The sequence below is a fragment of the Macaca mulatta genome, chromosome 13 (assembly GCF_049350105.2).
Source record: "Macaca mulatta isolate MMU2019108-1 chromosome 13, T2T-MMU8v2.0, whole genome shotgun sequence".
Classification (NCBI taxonomy): Eukaryota; Metazoa; Chordata; class Mammalia; order Primates; family Cercopithecidae; genus Macaca; species Macaca mulatta.
This window is the reverse complement of record NC_133418.1, coordinates 77696864-77715845: the sequence shown is the minus strand read 5'-3', so window position 1 is coordinate 77715845 and position 18982 is coordinate 77696864. Positions and strand designations below refer to the sequence as shown.

The 18982-nt window shown below is 42.0% G+C and overlaps 1 protein-coding gene and 1 pseudogene across 3 annotated transcripts in view; both read right to left on the bottom strand.

Annotated features, from left to right (window-relative positions):
* The window catches only part of STPG4 (sperm-tail PG-rich repeat containing 4), a 64207-nt gene that overhangs the window by 33812 nt on the left and 11413 nt on the right, over nucleotides 1–18982 (bottom strand). The window contains exons 5-6 of one of the 2 annotated variants that reach the window (XM_077958643.1): nucleotides 1807–1871; nucleotides 1547–1601 (exon numbers count right to left, since the gene is read on the bottom strand). In XM_077958643.1, the coding sequence (XP_077814769.1) occupies nucleotides 1547–1601; nucleotides 1807–1871 (120 nt within the window). 2 annotated transcript variants of the gene reach the window in all.
* LOC144333776 (large ribosomal subunit protein uL30 pseudogene) lies at nucleotides 10442–18952 on the bottom strand (annotated as a pseudogene). Its single transcript, XR_013402785.1, has one exon. The product of XR_013402785.1 is annotated as a large ribosomal subunit protein uL30 pseudogene (transcript).

Below are 18982 nucleotides of genomic sequence, written 5' to 3'. Positions count from 1 at the left end.
GCTAATATCCCTGGGACTATGCTGGGTCAGAGCCAAAGCCAGCATGGTACTGGGTCTCACCCAAGGCCTGCAGTAACTATTGCCTAGCTACTGCCCATGTTCACTCAAGGCCCAAACAAAAGCTCTTCCCTTCAAGGCAGCATGCTGCCCCCTGGGCCCAGTGCAGACCAGAAATGCCATCTGGGAGCCAGGCCCTGGAGTCAGGAAACTTAGGAATTTGTTTGGTACTCTATTCTACTGCAGCTGAGCTGGCACCCAAGCCAGAAGACAAAGTTCTTCCCACTCTTCCCTCCCCTCTCCTCAAGCAGGAGTCTCTCTATGGACACAACCACCCAGGCCTGTAGCAAGTACTGGCTGGATACCACTAATGTTCACTCAAGGCTCTTCAGTCAGCTTGTGGGGAATGCTGCCAGGCCTAGGTCTCTCCCTTCAGGGCAATGGGCTCCCCTCTGGCCCAGTGGGAGTCCAGAAATGCCATCCAGGAGCCAAGGCCTGGAATTGGGAACCCCAGGAGCCTGCTTGGTGCTCTACTTCACTGTCTGGCTAAGGCCTGCAGTGAGTGTTGTCTGGCCACTGCTGGTGTTTATTCAAAGCCCAAGGGCTCTTTAGTCAGTAAGTTATGAATCTTGCCAGAACTGGGTCCTTCTCTTTAAGGCAGTGGATTCTCTTCTGGCCAGAGATGTGTCTAGAAATGTCTGGGAGCTAGGGCCTGGAATGGGGACCTCGGGACTCTGCCTGAGGTGCCCTGTTCTGCTGTGGCTGAGCTGGTATCCAGATTGCAAGACAAGTCCTCTTTACTCTCCCCTGTCCTCCTCTCAAGCAAAAGGAAGGCCTCTCTCTTGAAGCTGCAAGCTGTGCTGCCTGGGGCTGGGGGATGGCTGCTACAAGCACTCCCTTGGCTGCCCCAGCTGGTGTCTCACTAGGTCTTATGTACCTGAAGTCCACTGCCTCTGAGCCCAGCACAGCACCAGAACTTGCCCAGGAATTGCAGTCCTTGTGGCCTAGACTGCCTTTCAAGCTTATTTAGGACCTCAGAGCACTTCAGCCCACAGTGGTAGAGAGAGCTGGAACTTAGTATCAAATGGCTGGGATGGGCTAGGGCTGGTCTAAATGCTCCCTCCATGGGCACCAACTGAATTCTGTCCTGTGTTGCTTTCCCTGTGACAGCCAGCACTGTGTTCCTGTGCAAAGTCCCACCATCACAGCATTCCCTCTTCCCCAAGGGCAGATTCTCTCTTCATGCCACATGGCTGCTGCCAGGGGATGGGGGAGGGCGGTGTTGGCAATTCAAGACTGTCTTTTCTACCCTACCCTCTTCAGTGCCTCTTTCCTTGACACAAAGTTAAAACCTGGTATTGCGATCCCACACCTGCTGTTTGGTTCTTATAGAGGTGTTTTCTTGTGTGAATAATTGTTCAGTTTAGTGTTCCTGCTAGGGGAAACGCTCACAGGAGGGTTCTATTTGGCCATCTTGCTCCACTCCAGAAAGCACAGCATATTTTAAACATCAAATTCATCATGAGTTAACTGTCTACATTATACTTACAGGAATAAAATAAGTTGTTGGGAATCTTTGAACTGTTGAGCGAAATACACAGCTCCTATATTAAAAAAAAAAAAAAGAAAGAAAAATGATTTTCTAAATCTATTTTTTAAAGATCTTTGTTAACTTATTCCCTATCTTTCATTAAATATTTTAAAATGTTAATCTGCATATGAGGTGCATAAATGAGGTTTAAAAGCCATGAGGATTGGCATGTAGGTATGTAAACAGAAAGGTGGCTTATTTAGTAAGTATATAATTACCTGGAAGCATATTTGGGAACCGGTGCAGGAAGCACATTGTATTGTCCCGGAGAAAGCTGAAGTGACTGCACAGAATGGACAAGGACACCAATAGATTAATAGAGGTTGTAAACTCACTTCACTATCTGTCATTCATAATCTTTTATTTTATGACTATACAACATTGAATAATTCCTTCTTTACTTTAATAGTGGAAAAGGAAAAGGTACATTTCCAGAGGTGGAGCTTCAAAACATTTAACATATATTCGGTCTTCATGGTGAATTTTATAGACAACATGCCTGAGATGCTGCATAGGAAAATGTCAAATTGATCACATTTTTTTCTTTTTATTTTTTTGAGATAGAGTCTCACTCTGTCACCCAGGCTGGAGTGCAGTGGCATGATTTCGGCTCACTGCAGCCTCTGCCTTCCCGGTTCAAGCAATTCTCTGCCTCATCCTCCCGAGTAGCTGGGATTACAGGTACACACCACCACGCCCAGCTAATTTTTATATTTTTAGTAGAGATGGGCTTTCACCATGTTGGCCAGGCTGGTCTTGAACTCCTGGCCTTGAGTGATCCACCTGCCTCAGCCTCCCAAAGTGCTGGGATTACAGGCATGAACCATGGTGCCCAGCCACATTTTTTTTTTTTTTCTTTTTTTGAGGTAGGTTCTCTGTTATACAGGCTGGAGTGCAATGGCATGAACATAATTCACTGCAGCCTCAAACTCCTGGACTCAAGTGATCCTCCCACCTCCACATCCCAAGTAGCTGAGACTACAGGTGTGTGTCACTGCACCCAGCTACTTCTTTATTTTTTATAGAGACAGGATCTCACTATGTTGCCCAGGCTGGTCTTGAACTCCTGGGCTGAAGCAATCCTCCTGCCTCAGCCTCCCAAAGTGCTGGGATTACAGATGTGAGCCACTGTACCTGGCCTGATCACATCTTATTTTTATTTATTTATTTAGAGACAAAGTCTCGCTCTGTTGCCCAGAGTGGAGTGCAATGGCGTGATCACAGCTCACTGAAGCCTCGACGTCCCAGGCTCAAGTGATCCCCCCACCTCAGCCTCCCAAATAGCTGGGACCACAGATGCGTACCACCATACCTGGCTAATTTTCTTGGTTTTAATAGAGATCAAGTCTCGCTATGTTGCCCAGGCTGGTCTCAAACGCCTGAGCTCAAGCAATCCACCCACTTTGGCCTCCCAAAGTGCTGGGATTACAGATGTGAGCCACTATGTCCAGCAGTGATCACATTTTAAATATTCTAGATTCAACAAATCAATTCAGCCATTTAGTGAGCCTGCTCTGGGGTAAAGCGCAGCACTAGTAGTAGGGAATACAGTGGTTAAGAGAGCTACGGTCCCTGACCAGCAGGAGTGAGAGGCACCTACAGATACAATCCTAACATAAACCACTGTCATCAGTGCTAAAAGACAGATAGAAGATATGGGAGTAGAAAGAGATTAAATCCAACTAGGTGACCTCAAGATGACAAACATGATGAGATTTGAGGGAGGCTTTTAAGAAGGGCAGGACTGGCCGGGCGCGGTGGCTCACGCCTGTAATCCCAGCACTTTGGGAGGCCGAGGCGGGCGGATCACAAGGTCAGGAGATCGAGACCACGGTGAAACCCCGTCTCTACTAAAAATACAAAAAATTAGCCGGGCGCGGTTGTGGGCGCCTGTAGTCCCAGCTACTCGGGGGCTGAGGCAGGAGAATGGCGTGAACCCGGGAGGCGGAGCTTGCAGTGAGCCGAGATCGCGCCACTGCACTCCAGCCTGGGCGACAGAGCCAGACTCCGTCTCAAAAAAAAAAAAAAAAAAAAAAAAAAAAAAAAGAAGGGCAGGACTTCCTCAAGGAGCTCAAGCAAGGGTCTTCCAAGAAAAAGGGGCCTCACATCTAACACTATTTCCATCAGGAAATTGTTGCAAACAACCTGGGTGGCTCCATTGCCCCTGGGTCTAGGGACATTAGCCCAAAGGTATGATACAAGAATGTCAGGAACTGGTTAAAATAGACAGGAGAGGTCGGGTGCAGTGGCTTAATGCCTGTAATCCCAACACTTTGGGAGGCCGAGGCAGGTGGATTGCTTGAGGTCAGAAGTTCAAGACCAGCCTGACCAACATGGCAAAACCCTGTCTCTACTAAAAATACAACAATTAGCCAGGGGTGGTGGTGGGTGCCTGTAACCCCAGCTACTCAGGAAGCTGAGGCACGAGAATCACCTGAACCCAGGAGGCGGGGGTTGCAGTGAGCCAAGATCGTGTCACTGGACTCCAGCCTGGGCAACAGAGCAAGACTCAGTCTAAAAAAGAAAAAAAAAAAAAAAAAAAAGGAAGTATGTGAAGGAAGGGAGGGAGAGAAAGAAGGAGAATGAGAAGCCAGGAGGAGATCACCCAGACCTCCAGAGCTGGCAGGGAGGAGGGGAGGAGTTATATTATAAAATCCTAGGACCTGAAGTGAATAATCCCCTCCACCCCCTATTATTTTTACATCAGATTTTAAGAAACAATACAGCTTTTGTTGAAAAGGCATCTACCTCCTAGCACTACCTGGCACATGGAAGTTCACTACTATATTTCGCTCCGCAGGTGTCTTTCCCATATTAGTATACAACTTTGATTGCAGAAGCAGCTTTTTGTGGGTAGAGTGATGATAACAAGTAAATACAAATTTTATGGTGAAATATATGCATTTTCCTGATGCACCTGTGCTTGTTGAGTGCTCACTTGACATCACAAACACCAAGGAAACAAGGGCATTCTTGTGTCATTCTTGTGTCTTATAGAAGCACAGAAACACAACTTAAATGGGGCATTCTTGGGAGCCAGCAATGTCCTATTTCCTGATTTTGATGACAATTACATGGATGTTTGCTTTCTGTTTTTAAAATGTACATACTTGCTTTATGCTTCTCTCTCTCTCTCTCGCACATACACAGATATAAACAGGAGGCAAAAAAAAAAAAAAAAAAAGAAAACTGAAAAGGGGAAAAAAACTCTTAAAGCAGTCATTTATTTATCTATACTCAGCAATCCATGTAAGATTTCCATAATGAAGTGCTCATGGAAAAACTCTTAGCATTATTCTGGAAAGGAATACTGGTTACCTGTAACATATATATTTGTCCTACTATACTTGGCATTTACCATTCTTTGCTACTTAACATAGTTGAAAGGGGGCTTTTTTTTCATAGTCTTGATTAGTCAGTTGCTTTATGTAGGAGACTTTTCCTGTGTATTACTAAACTTGGTTCCATTTTCCTTGGGTCTAATGGTATATATATATTTCTAATTCCAACATATGCTTCTCAGTTTTTGTTTTTTTTTTTTTTGTTTTTTTTTTTTGGAGACAGGGTCTTGCTTTGTCACCCAGGCTGGAATGCAGTGGTGCAACCATAGCTCACTGTACTTCAACCTCCCAGGCTCAAGCCATCTTCCTGCCTCAGCCTTCTGACTACTTGAGACTATAGGCATGTGCAACCACACCTAGCTATTTTTAAAAATTACTGTAGAGTTGAGATCTCACTATGTTGCCAGGGCTGGTCTCAAACTCTTGGGCTCAAGCGACCCTCCCACCACAGCTTCCCTAAGTGCTGAGATTATAGGTGTGAGCCAATATGCCTGTCCAGGTCTTCATTTTTAAGGCTTAGAGAATCTAGACAAGATGCTGGTAAAAATATCTGATTCTCACTAATGTTTCAATCCATGCTGATTAGGCACTCAAACCTTTTTTTTTTTTTTTTTTTTTGAGACTGAGTTTGGCTCTTGTTGCCCAGGCTGGAGTGCAATGGCACGATCTTGGCTCACTGCAACCTACGCCTCCCAGGTTCAAGTGATTCTCCTGCCTCAGCCTCCCGAGTAGCTGGGATTACAGGCATGCGCCACCATGCCCGACTAATTTTGTATTTTTAGTAGAGATGGGGCTTCTCCATGTTGGTCAGGCTGGTCTCAAACTCCAGACCTCAAGTGATCCACCTGCCTTGGCCTCCCAAAGTGCTGAGATTATAGACGTGAGACACTGCACCCGGCCAGGCACTCAAATCTTATAAGAGCTTGAATGTGGCAGGATGATATTAGTGTGGATATATAATTCAGTTATGTTGCACCAAACACCATCAACGTCAGAAAACTGAAATAATGTGAAAAAAGCCAACCCTACTTACTAGGCTCTTGGTGTGACTACATATACATATATATCTACACGTACATATACATATACATGACTTTATTTAGAACAGATTTAGGGTCATAGCAAAATTGCAAGGAAAAAGATTTCCATATACCCTTTGCTCCCACACATGCATAACCTCCATTATCATCATCCCACACTAAAAATGTACAGTTGTTACAACTGATGAACCTACACTGACACATCATTATCACTCAAAGTCCATATGTTACATTAGACCTCACTCTTGGTGTTGTACATTCAAGGGTTTTGACGAATGTGCAATGACATGTATCCATTATTCTAGTATCACAGAGTGGTTTCACTGCCCTAAAAATCCTGTGTTCTCCCTATTTATCCCTCCCTCTCCTCAAGCCCTGGCAACCACTGATCTTTTTATAGTCTCCATAGTTTTGCCTTTTCCAGAATGTCATATAGGTGGAATCACACCATATGTAGCCTTTTCAGATTGGCTTCTTTCACTTAGTGATATGCATTTATGTTTCCTCCATGTCTTGTTATGGCTTCATAGCTCATTTCTTTTTAGTGCTGAATAATATTCCATTGTCTGGATGTACCACAGTTTATTTATCCATTCATCTACTGAGCAACATCTTGGTTGCTTCCAAAGGTGGGCAATTATGAATAAAGCTGCTCTAAACATCCATGTGCAGGCTTTTGTGTGGGTGTAAGCTTTCAAGTCCTGTGGCTAAACACTATGGAGCACAACTGCTGGATCTTATGTAAGAGTATGTTTAGTTTTTAAAAAAACGGCCAAACTGTCTTCCAAAGTGGCTATACCATTTTGCATTCTCACTAGCTATGAATGAGAGTTCCTGTTGCTCCACATCCTTGCCAGCTTTGATGTTGTCAGTGTTCTGCATTGGAGCCATTTCATATTTGTGTAGTATCTCATTGTCTTAATTTGCACTTCCCTGATGACATATGATGTGAAACAATTTTTCATATGCTTTTTTGACATCTGTATGTCTTCTTTGTATATTAAGGAGTTTGGCCAATTTTTTAATTGAGTTATTTTCTTATTGCTGGGTTTTCAGAGTTCTTTGTATATTTTGTTCTTTATCAGATATATCTTTTGCAAATATTTTCTCAGTCAGTGGCTTGTCTTTTCATTCTCTTCAGGCTGGTCTCAAACTCCTGACCTCAGGTGATGCACCCGCCTCAGCCTCCCAAAGTGTTGGGATTACAGACATGAGCCACTGCGCCCGGCCAAGTTCTTTGATTTCTTTCATCAGTTTGTTTTCCTCATATAGATCTTGTACATATTTTGTTAGATTTATACCTAAGTATGTCATCTTTCAACATCCTAATGTGAAGGCATTATATATGTGTGTTTGACCTTACCAGTAATATTTTATTTCATAATGCAAATAATCCTTCTATCATCATGAGTTCTGACACACGTAGTTTGAGAAGGAAGAGAAGTAAATTCATTTCATCTAATCTTACAATTTCTAGCCAAATGTTTGGTCAATGGAAGAGAGAGAAAGGCATGCTTTTTGAAAGGTACTGTGTTTTAAAATTCAAATCCCAGCCGGGCGCGGTGGCTCAAGCCTGTAATCCCAGCACTTTGGGAGGCCGAGACGGGCGGATCATGAGGTCAGGAGATCGAGACCATCCTGGCTAATACAGTGAAACCCCGTCTCTACTAAAAAATACAAAAAAAAAAAAAAAAAAACTAGCCGGGCGAGGTGGCGGGCGCCTGTAGTCCCAGCTACTCGGGAGGCTGAGGCAGGAGAATGGCATAAACCCGGGAGGCGGAGCTTGCAGTGAGCTGAGATCCAGCCACTGCACTCCAGCCTGGGTGACAGAGCAAGACTCCATCTAAAAAAAAAAAAAAAAAAAAAAAAAAAAAATTCAAATCCCCTTTTTCATTGCTGGTATATAGGAAAGTAATCGACTTTTGTGTATTAACCTTTATCCTGCAAACGTGCTATAATTTGTTATTAGTTTCAGGAATTTTTTGTTGATTCTTTTGGATTTTCTATATAGGCAATCATGTTATCTGTGAACAAGGGCAGTTTTATTTCTTCCTTCCCAATCAGTATACCTTTTATTTCCTTCTGTTGTCTTGTTTTATTAGCTAGAACTTCCACTACAATGTTAAAAAGCAATGGTGAGAGAGGACATTCTTGCCATTTTCCTGATCTTAGTGGGAAAGCTTCTAGTTTCTCACCATTAAGTATGATGCTAGCTTAGGTTTTTTGTAGATACTCTTTATCAAATTGAGGAAGTTCCTCTGTATTTCTAGTTTACTGAGAATTATTTTCATAAATGCATGTTAAATATTCTCAAATGTTTTTTCTGCATCTATTGACATGATTATGTGACTTTTCTTTTTTAGCTGTTGATGTGATCAATTATTTGATTTTTAAAATATTGAGCCAGCATTGCATACCTGAGATAAATCTCACTTGGTTGCAGTGTTATAATTTTTAATACATTGTTAGACTTAATTTACTATCATTTTGTTGAGGATTTTTACACCTATGTTCATGAGACATATTGGTCTGTAGTTTTCGTTTCTTGTAATGTCTTTGGTTTTAATATTATGGTGACGCTGGCCTAATAGAATGAGTTAGGAGGTGTGTCTTCTGCCCTCTATCTTCTGAAAGGGATTAGTAAAGAATTGGCATAATTCTTTCCTTAAATGTTTGATAGAATTCACATGTGAATGCATCTGGGCCTGGCAATGTCTATTTTGAAAGGTTATAATTACTGATTCAATTTAATAGATATAGGCCTATTGAGAGTCTATTTCTTTTCATTTGAGTTTTGGAAAATTCTATCTTTTAAGTAATTGGTTCATTTTAACTAGGTAATCAAATTTGTGAAATACGGTTATTCAGAATATTCCTTTACTATCCTTTTTAATGTCCATAGGATCTGTAGTGATGCCTCTCTTTTGTGTCTGATATTAGTCATTTGTGTTTTCTCTCTTTTTTGTTAGTTAGCCTAGATAGAGGCTTATCAATTTCATTATCTTTTCAAAGAACCAGTTTTGAGTTCCTTGATTTTCTCTATTGATTTTCTGTTTTTAATTTCAACAACTTCTGCTCTAATTTTTATTATTTCTTTTCTTTCACTTACTTTGGATTTAATTTACTCTTCTTTTTCTGGCTTCCTAAGGTGCAGACTTAGATGATTAATTTTTGGTCTTTCTTCTTTTCTAATACATGCATTAAATACTACAAATTTTCTTCTAAGCATTGCTTTTGCTACATCCCACAAATTTTGTTTTCACTTCCATTTAGTTCAAAGTATTTTAACATTTCTCTTCAGACTTTTTTCTAATAACACTGATCCATGTGTTATTTAGAGGTGTGTTGTTTAATCTCCACATATTTTGGGGTTTTCTAGTTATCTCTGTGTTACTGATTTGTAGTTTAATCCTATTGTGGTCTGAGAGCAGACATTGTATAATTTCTACTCCTTTAAATTTGTTAAGGTTTTTTTTTTTTTTTGGATATGGAGTCTTACTCTGTCACCCAGGCTGGAGTGCAGTGGTGTGATCTCGGCTCACTGCAACCTCCGCCTCCTGGGTTCAAGTGAGTCTCCTGCCTCAACCTCCCAAGTAGCTGAGATTACAAGCACTCGCCACCATGCCTGGCTAATTTGTTTTTTTAGATGGAGTCTTGCTCTGTTACCAGGCTGGAGTGTAGTGGCACGATCTCAGCTCACTGCAACCTCCGACTCCCTGGTTCAAGAGATTCTCCTGTCTTGGCCTCCCCAGTAGCTGGGATTATAGGCACGTGCCACCACACCTAGCTAATTTTTGTATTTTTAGTAGAGACAGGGTTTCCCTATGTTGGCCAGGATGGTCTCGATCTCCTGACCTGTGATCTGCCTGCCTAGGCTTCCCAAAGTGCTGGGATTACAGGCGTGAGCCACTGCACCTGGCCAATTATTTTGTATTTTTAGTAGAGATGGGGCTTCACCATGTTGACCATGCTGGTCTTAAACTCCTGACCTCAAGTGATTCACCTGCCTTGGCCTCCCAACCTGCTGGGATTACAGGCGTGAGCCACCGCTGCTAGCCCTGTTATGCTTTATGGCTCAGAATGTGATCTCTCTTGGTGAATGTTCCATGTGAGCTTGAAGAAATGTGTATTTTGCTGTTTTTGGATGAGGCAGTCTATAGATATAAATTATATCCTGTTGATTAAATGGTGCTGTTGAGTTCAACTATGTACTGACTGATTTTCTGCCTGCTGCATTTGTCCATTTCTGACAGAGGGGTATTTATATTGAAGTCATCTATTTCTCCTTGCAGTTCTATCAGTTATCGCCTCACATATTTTGACGCTCTGTTGTTAGGCACATACACATTGCCAAATATAATTATATCTTCTCGTAGAGTTGACCCCTTTATTATGTAATGCCTCTTTTCATCCCTGATAATACTTCTTGCTTTGATGTCTGCTCTGTTTGAAACTAATATAGCTACTCCTGCTTTATTTTTTTTTTTCGATTTGAGAGCAGGTACTGTTTGTTTATTAACTGACCAGATTAGAAAAATAATCATGGTAGACACTTTCGTTCGTTCTTCTAATAAGCCTGTTGATCTGGTCCCCCCGTTGCCAGCATCTCCACTTCTACAAAATGGGTGTTCTTTTTCTTCATTCCGTCTCATGGAGAGGATAATTTGAAGGGTCACAAGAAGTTATTTGCTTCTTTGAAGAATTTTCCAACAGTATAGATCTCATGAATCAGATCCTCCATGCAGATGATGCCATGTTTACCAAGAGATTGAGCAATCAAAGCATTATCTGTTAAAGCAATTTGCTTCTTACTGATTTTGCTATAACCATGCTTGTAGATTAATTCATTTACTGACTTCAGATTTGGGTACTCTATGTGATATATGGTTATACAATCCTCAGCATGTTAACTGAAGCCTTGTTGAGCTCCACAAATGTTCCATTGAAGATTTGATGAAGGCAAAGAAGCTGCAACACCTTTTGGACCTTTGGGCTCACATCATGGATACCTGTGATCCTGATGACAAACGCCAATTTGGGTTCTGCAAGTACACAGGGGTTACCAGCTTTTCTTGCCATTCTAACCATTTGAATTTCAGCTCTGTCCATCTGCCTATATTCCTTGTGATAGTGCTTTGCTTTTTCATAGATAAGCTTTCTCCTTGCCTTTAAAAGCATCTTTTGGGCAAACTTCTTTCTCAGGTGCTTGACCTTCAGCTCTGTGAAATTCCTTCACTTTTTCTTAAGGGTTTCTGGCACAGCAGGAAAATTCTTCTCTTTGACACCCTCCATGGTTCCAGTCAGAAAAGAGGCTCCTGCTTCTTTTGATTAGCATTTGCGTAGTATATCTTTCTCCACCCATTTACTTCTAATCTATATGTGTCTTTACTTTTTTTTTTTTTTTTTAAATAGTGAATCACTCTGTTGCCCAGGCTGGAGTGCAGTGGTGCAATAGTGGCTCATTGCAGCCTCAAACTCCTGGGATCTAGCTATCCTCCCAGCTAAGTCTCCCAGGTAGCTGAGATTACAGGTGTGCCACCATGCCTGGCTAATTTTTAAGTATTTTGTGGAGACTGCGTCTTACTATGTTGCCCAGGCTGGTCTTGAATGCCTGGCCTCAAGGGATCCTCCTGCCTCAGCTTTCTGAAGTGCTAGGATTACAAGCATGAACTACCTCATCTGGTCGCTATGTGTCTTTACATTTAAAGTGGGTTTCTTGTAGACAGCATACAAGATTATGCTCTGACAATTTTGATTAACTCTGACAATCTGTCTTTTAATTGGTGGTTAGAACAATTAGCATTTGTGTAGTGTATCTTTCTCTACCCATTTACTTCTAAATCGCAGCCCACTGCGTGCTCCGCGTCCCGGGTTCAAGCAATTCTCCTGCCTCAGACTCCTGAGTAGCTGGGACTACAGGCGCCCACCATCAAGCCAGGCTAATTTTTGTATTTTTAGTAGAGATGGGGTTTCACTATGTTGGCCAAGCTGGTCTCAAACTCCTGACCCTGTGATCCGCTCGCCTTGGCCTCCCAAAATGCTGGGATTACAAGCGTGAGCCACACCGCACCCCGCTGTGGTATCAGTCTTTTTCATGTCTGTACCTCTCTCTGGTATAGACTCATGAAAATCTGTGACCATCTGTACTGTGAATTTCACAAGTTTTTCTCAGCTACCTCCTCACCCTTAGGTGGCACAGGATGACAAAAGTTGGCTGGAGTTGGGTATTGCCCTTCCCTCAGGTCAGTTAGGTCCTGATTGAATAGTTTTTCCTGAGGGCAGGCCTTGTTAATAAGAGAGTACCTGACATATTTCAAAATGGTTCCTTTTCCTCTCCTCTGCCAGCAGCAGGGGCAGGATTTTTCTCTATAAGAACCTGGGAGAGCTCCTGCAGGTAAACCTCAAAACATGTGAGGGTCCCCCTATGACTAGGTCCTCCTGAAGCTTTTAACTCTCAGATTTGCTAACACTTAGCCTCCAGCAATTCATCAGCTGTAGTTCAGGTGTTCCTACCCCAGCCATGGTTGCTGCAGAAGTTGGTATATTCTGCCCTGGTAAATTGTAACTCTCTGTATCCTCCTGGCCATATTTCCAATTTTGGGGATAGTGTGCCCTGTGACCTCACTTCTCTTACAAGTCTAAAAGAATTGTTGAGTTTTCAGTTTGTTTAGCTTTTAAATTGTTGTTAGGATGGAACTGCAACTTCCAAGCTATTTACATGGAGAACTGGAAACTGGAAGTCAGCGTGACACCATTTTGAGAACCCAGACCCATAAATAGGTGAGTCAGAAGGCAACAGATTTTCTACATCTTTAGAATCCCTATTAGAATAATCATAAGGTAAATGCAGCCAGAGGACTGGCAGGTACAATATTTCCAGGTCCTTTTTTTTTTTTTTTAAGGCAGGGTCTTACTCTATCAGGGAGTGTGGTGGCGTGATCTCGGCTCAGAGATATCCTCATCACAGCTATAAACACAGCTAACAAAGATCAGTGAGTTAACTGCCAGATTTTTCAACCTATCTCTCAACTAATTCAAGGATGTATTTTGAACATATTCAAATGGATCCTTTGATTCATTCTCTAATTTAATGGGGTACCTTTCTAGCCTGGCTACCTCTTTTTGACCAAAAACAGATATAGGGGCAGGGAGGGAATAGAATCGCCAAATTTGTTTCATTTTACATGAGCTTCATCTTCCAAGGCAATGCTAAAGCTAACCTGGACAGAAACTTCAGACAATTTCAAATTTCATTTGCTTAATTGTGATTTTCATTGAAATATTCCCAACCTAGGAAGTAAATAAGAGAATTTTTTTAAAATGGAACATTTTAAGAAAGAAAACAAGAGAACAAAACTGTTGGAAAAAATTTTGAGTTACTTACAAATGGGCATGATTGAAAGAGTATCATTTACACACTGAAAACAATATCAACAGAAAGAAAAAAATTAATAGTCTCCTTGCTCCCTATCTAACCTCTACTTTCCAAATGGAAACCACTGTTGGTGATTGTGAAAGTATTTCTCAGGGGAAAAAAATATGCATTTAACATCACATATATGTATATTTGTTTTCATTTATACAAACAGGATTATACTCTAAATATTGACTTGTACCTTCGTTTTTTTTTCATGTAGTAACAACTTAGAGATGCTTCCATATGAACACATATAGATTTACCTCATCTTCTTTTTTTTTTTTCCTGAGACAGAGTTTTGCTCTTGTTGCCCAGGCTGGAGTGCAATAGCACGATCTTGGCTCACTGCAACCTCCGCCTCCTGGGTTCAAACGATCTCCTGCCTTAGCCTCCTGGGTAGCTGGGATTACAGGCGCCTGCCACCACATGTGGCTAATTTTTTTATATTTTTAGTAGAGATGGGATTTCACTATTTTGGCCAGGCTGGTCTTAGGTGATCTACCTGCCTCGGCCTCCCAAAGTGCTGGGATTACAGGCATGAGCCACCATACCTGGCCAACCTCAACATTTTTAATGGTTGCACAGTATGTCATTTTTATGGGTGTATCATTATTTAACTGGCATTGCTGAGTTTAAGGCTATGTGCATTTAGAATGTTGCTAGGTTGCCAAATTGTCCTCTAAAATATTTGCACCAGTTTGTATTCATATAAACAACATATGAGAGTATCTGTTTCTGTATCCCCTTTGCCAATATTGGGTATCAACGTACAGTACTTATATAGTTGATCACCTGATAGGCGAAAATTGTGCCTCACTATTATTCCTCTGTAATTATTAGTTGAAGTCAAGCATTACTTTCTTTTTTAGTAATTGGTGTATCTCTTTGTGAATTGCCAGCTCATGCCCTTTGCTCATTTTTTGTTTGTTTGTTTGAGACGGAATCTCACATTGTCACCCAGGCTGGAGTGCAGTGGCGCGATCTTGGCTCACTGCAAGCTCTGCCTCCTGGATTCACGCCATTCTCCTGCATCAGCCTCCCGAACAGCTGGGACTACAGGCATGCGCCACCACGCCTGGCTAACTTGTTTTTGGATTTTTAGTAGAGTTGAGTTTTCACCGTGTTAGCCAAGATGGTCTTGATCTCATGACCTCATGATCTGCCCGCCTCGGCCTCCCAAAGTGCTGGGATTACATGCGTGAGCCACCATGCCTGACCACCCTTTGCTCATTTTTAACCAGAATATTTATTTTAATTGGATTGTAAAAGACCATGACTCATTTTCACCATTTGATGCAAGTGATAAAGCCAGTTAGTGATCAGCATTTTCTGGAAACTCCCTTGCATCTTCACAGTGGTAGTACTCTACATTTTTTTGCATTGACCGACCTTGTTCAGTAATGATTCACTGGCTACAGGCTGAGACAGCATCACCATCTTCTCCCTGTCCCATTCATTATAGATAGATTCTGGAACCATGCTCTGACTGGCACAGTTTAAACTGACTTCAGGTTGTCCTGAAGTAACCCTAGCATGTTGATTTCAAGTTTATACTTTAAACTCCTCCATGTAAGTCATTAGATCCATGTTTCTAGTTGAAAATATAAATGATGCATTTCAAATGGTAATGGACTTCTACTCTGCAAAGTAGAGTTGCAGAATAGGACAACCTGTCTCTAGGACTTTGGGCAATGCATCTGGAAAGATACAGACTTCCATACATCCTTTCCTTAACAATTCCACTCTATGACTAGCCATAGGGGATGGTCGAATATATTAGGATATGTCCATATACAAGAACACTATGCAGCTATTAAAAATGATGTATAGACTGGACATGGTGGCTTACACTTGTCATCCCAGCACTTGGGGAAGCTGAGGCAGGAGGACTGCTTGAGTCCAGGAGTTTAAAACCAGCCTGGGTAACACAGTAAGACCCTGACTCTATAAAATAAATAAACAAATGTATAAATACATAAAAATAAATGATGTGTAAAGAATACATGATGGTATGAAAAAAATTCGTAATATATTTCTAAAAAGAAGAAATTCTGGTTTCTGCAAATGACATGCTAGGTTATTTATTTGGGCGATTAACCTTCCCACTGCTGCCAACTAGAAATGAAAGGTAAAATATTAAAAACAAACAAACAAAAGAGGTTTTTTGTTTTTTTGAGAGAGAGTCTCGCTCTGTCGCCCAGGCTGGAGTGTAGTGTCGTGATCTCGGCTCACTGCAAGCTCTGCCTCCCGGGTTCAAGTGATTCTCCTGCCTCAGCCTCCCGAGTAGCTGGGACTACAAGCACCCGCCAACATGCCCGGCTAATTTTTTGTATTTTTATTAGAGACGGGGTTTCACTGTGTTAGCCAGGAAGGTCTTGATCTCTTGACCTCGTGATCCACCCGCCTTGGCCTCCCAAAGTGCTGGGATTACAGGCATGAGCCACCGTGCCTGGCTACAGAAGAGTTTTTAAAAAGATACGGAATTGCCAACAATATAGTAGGAAACTATATGATCCTAAACCAAAAGGCAACAAGAAGCCAAGAAGGTAAGTGGCCCAATTTTGTCTAGAGGATGTTTGCTGGTCCAGACTAAATTCAACAGAATGCAGCAGAGTTTAAAAGAACTTCAGAGCCCTGGAAGAATCCAGGGGTCAAAGCCTGGGCCTATTCATGATAAACAGAGGAAGGAGTCTAATGGGAGATACCCACTGGAATTTGAGACCCTAGAAGGGTAATTCCTGAAAGTAAACTCTCCCACTTCACTCCATTGCCAAGGGGACTGCAGAGAGTTGCCTTGGTACTAAGCAAGAATTGGGAAGGAGAAGAAACCCATCCCTGAGAGAGTATAACCATGGGCTGTCCCTTTCATGAATTCCAGCCCAAATTCACAATGCTAGGGTGATCCAAGAGGACATAAACACTGGATTTTGAGTTGTACCAGACTAGTAGCCCCCCTAAATATTAACAGAAGCAAAAGCAAACCTTAGGCCTTGGGGAATTCACAAAAATACATTTTCAAGAGTAATGAGCAATACACAGTTAAAGACAATCACATACACATAAGAAAACAAAATGAGTAAGGCCCAGTCAGATTTCAGGTATTTGAATAATCATTAATTCATTCACAGATTCAACTAATATTAATCATCAGACACTGTTCTAGACAGTATAATAATGAGCAAAACAGATAAATATTCATGTACTCATAAAACTTCATTCATGGGAGAAGGCAGGTTAACAAATAATCAATGTAAAGTGCAAGTAAATTATATAGTACACTTGACAGCTATAGATGCCAAGAAAAAAATATAAGAGCCACACAGGGAAGATCTGAAGCATTGAATAGTAAATTTAAATGAGGCTCATTGAGAACATGACACTTGAACAAAGACTTGAAGAAGGACAGAGAGTAGGCCATCCAGATATCTTGGATAAGAGTATCCCAGAAAAAGGGTACAGTGAAAATACCTTGAGGTTGGAGTGTGAGTGGTAAGTTCAAGATACAGCCAGAAGGACAAGTGGGTCAGGAAGAGAGTGACAGGGAGTAGTAAGACAAAGTCAAGAATGAAGACAGTTCACAATATCCCTGCTGGCCTTGAGAAAAACCACTCAGAGATCACACTCACTATCATATTGCTTTAACCTAGTGGTTCTGAACCAGGAGCATGGCAATGTCTAGAGACATTTTTGGTTGTTACAAGTGGAAGAGTAGATTGCTAATGATACTTAATGAGTAGAGGCCAGGTGCTACAATGCACAAAACAGCACCCCCCACCACCCAATCACAACAAAGATTTATCCTGCCTAAAATGTCAGCAGTGCCAAGCTTCACAAACCCAGGATTAAACATACCGATGGATAAATCAAAAAGGGAATTGACCACAGTGGCTCACTCCTGTCATCTCAGCACTTTGGGAGGCCAAGGCAGGAGGACTGCTTGAGCCCAGGAGTTTGAGACCAGCCTGGGCAACATAGTGGGACCCCATCTCTACAGGAAAAAAAAAAAAAAAGAATTGGATATACAAGTTTGAAATTCAAGAAAAAAATCTAGGTGGCAGATATAAATTTGGTAATTACCAACAAATAGATGGTGTTCATAACCTTGACTGAGACTGGATGAGATCACCATTCAGGGAATGAGCAGAGATGGAGCAGAGGTTTGAGTGCCTGGGGCACTCCAAGATGGAGATGAGGGAAGAGCAGAGATGGCAAAAAATGGCTGAGAAGAAAAACCAAAAATGAGGATGGGGGGAGGAAGCATAGGAGGTTTGAAAAGAGGGGAGAGTGGCTGGGTGCGTGACTCATGCCTGTAATCCCAGCACTTTGCGGGGATGAGGCGGGAGGATCACTGGAGCTCAGGAGTTTGAGACCAGCCTGGGCAACAAAATGAGACCGCCTCTTCTAAAAATTTAAAAAATTATCCAGGCATGGTGGCTGGTGCGTGCCTGTAGTCCCAGCTATTCAGGAAGCTGAGGGGGAGGATAGCTTGAGCCTGGGGAATTGAGGCTGCAGTGAGCTATGATTGTGCCACTATACTGTAGTCTTGGTGACAGTGTTATAAATAAATAAATAAATAGGATATACAAGATAAAACCACCCAAGAGAATGGAAAAGTAAACGGACTAGAGAAGTCCATTCAGTGCCCATTAGAGGTGAAGAATTTAGCATGAGACCAGTCATGCAGCTACATGGATGCAGGTACTAATACAAAGAGAGACGTAACCAGGGTTGTGGCTTTGCCAAACAAGTAAAAGATGAGCAGTTAGAGGCAAGGGAATTGACAGTGTATGCAGGGAATAACTATAATGATTAACTATGGGATTGGAGCTTTGCAAGGAAGAAGGGGGTTGAGACGTAGTGAAAAGGTGGGAGAATCAATAGATTAGGATTGTAGCCTGCAGGGAATGGAGAAATTGTTAGGATTGGTATATTAGAGAGTGGGATTCATGTACAGATTGTAGAGTTGAAATTCTTGGTCTTGAAAAACATCTAAGGAGTGAGTGGCTGAGGTAGCGGAAAGTTCAAGAAACTGAGAAGCCAGGTTGTTGAAAGATCATCTATGTGTGTGTTGAAATTATTATATGAGTAGTGAAAAGAGTGATAGTGAGGGAAGGGGGCTAGTATCAAGGAATAAGGGGAGTAACCCAGGGGTCAGTGGAGGACTACAACACTAGTGGGAAAAGCAGGTCATAAAACTGTACATATGGAGAAGGTGGTCCGTTTGTGTACATATATTCTACAATGTGAATATATTATTTATCTGTTAAGATAAAGGTTATTAGAAAAATTACGGAGCCACCTCGAATCTTCTTTGAAAAGGGCCAAATATAGATAAGTATATGCATGTACACACACACATTCAAATACCTATATATTCCTTTTTTTTTTTGAGACAGGGTCTTGCTCTGTTGCGCAGGCTGGAGGGCAGTGGCACAATCTCAATTCACTGTACCCTCCACCTCCCGGGGTCAAGCAATTCTCGTGCCTCGGCCTCCCAAGTAGCTGGGATTACAGGCCTGTGCCACACTGCCCAGCTAATTTTTAAATTTTTCTTATAGTAGAGATGGGGTTTCACCCTGCTGGCCAGGCTAGTCTC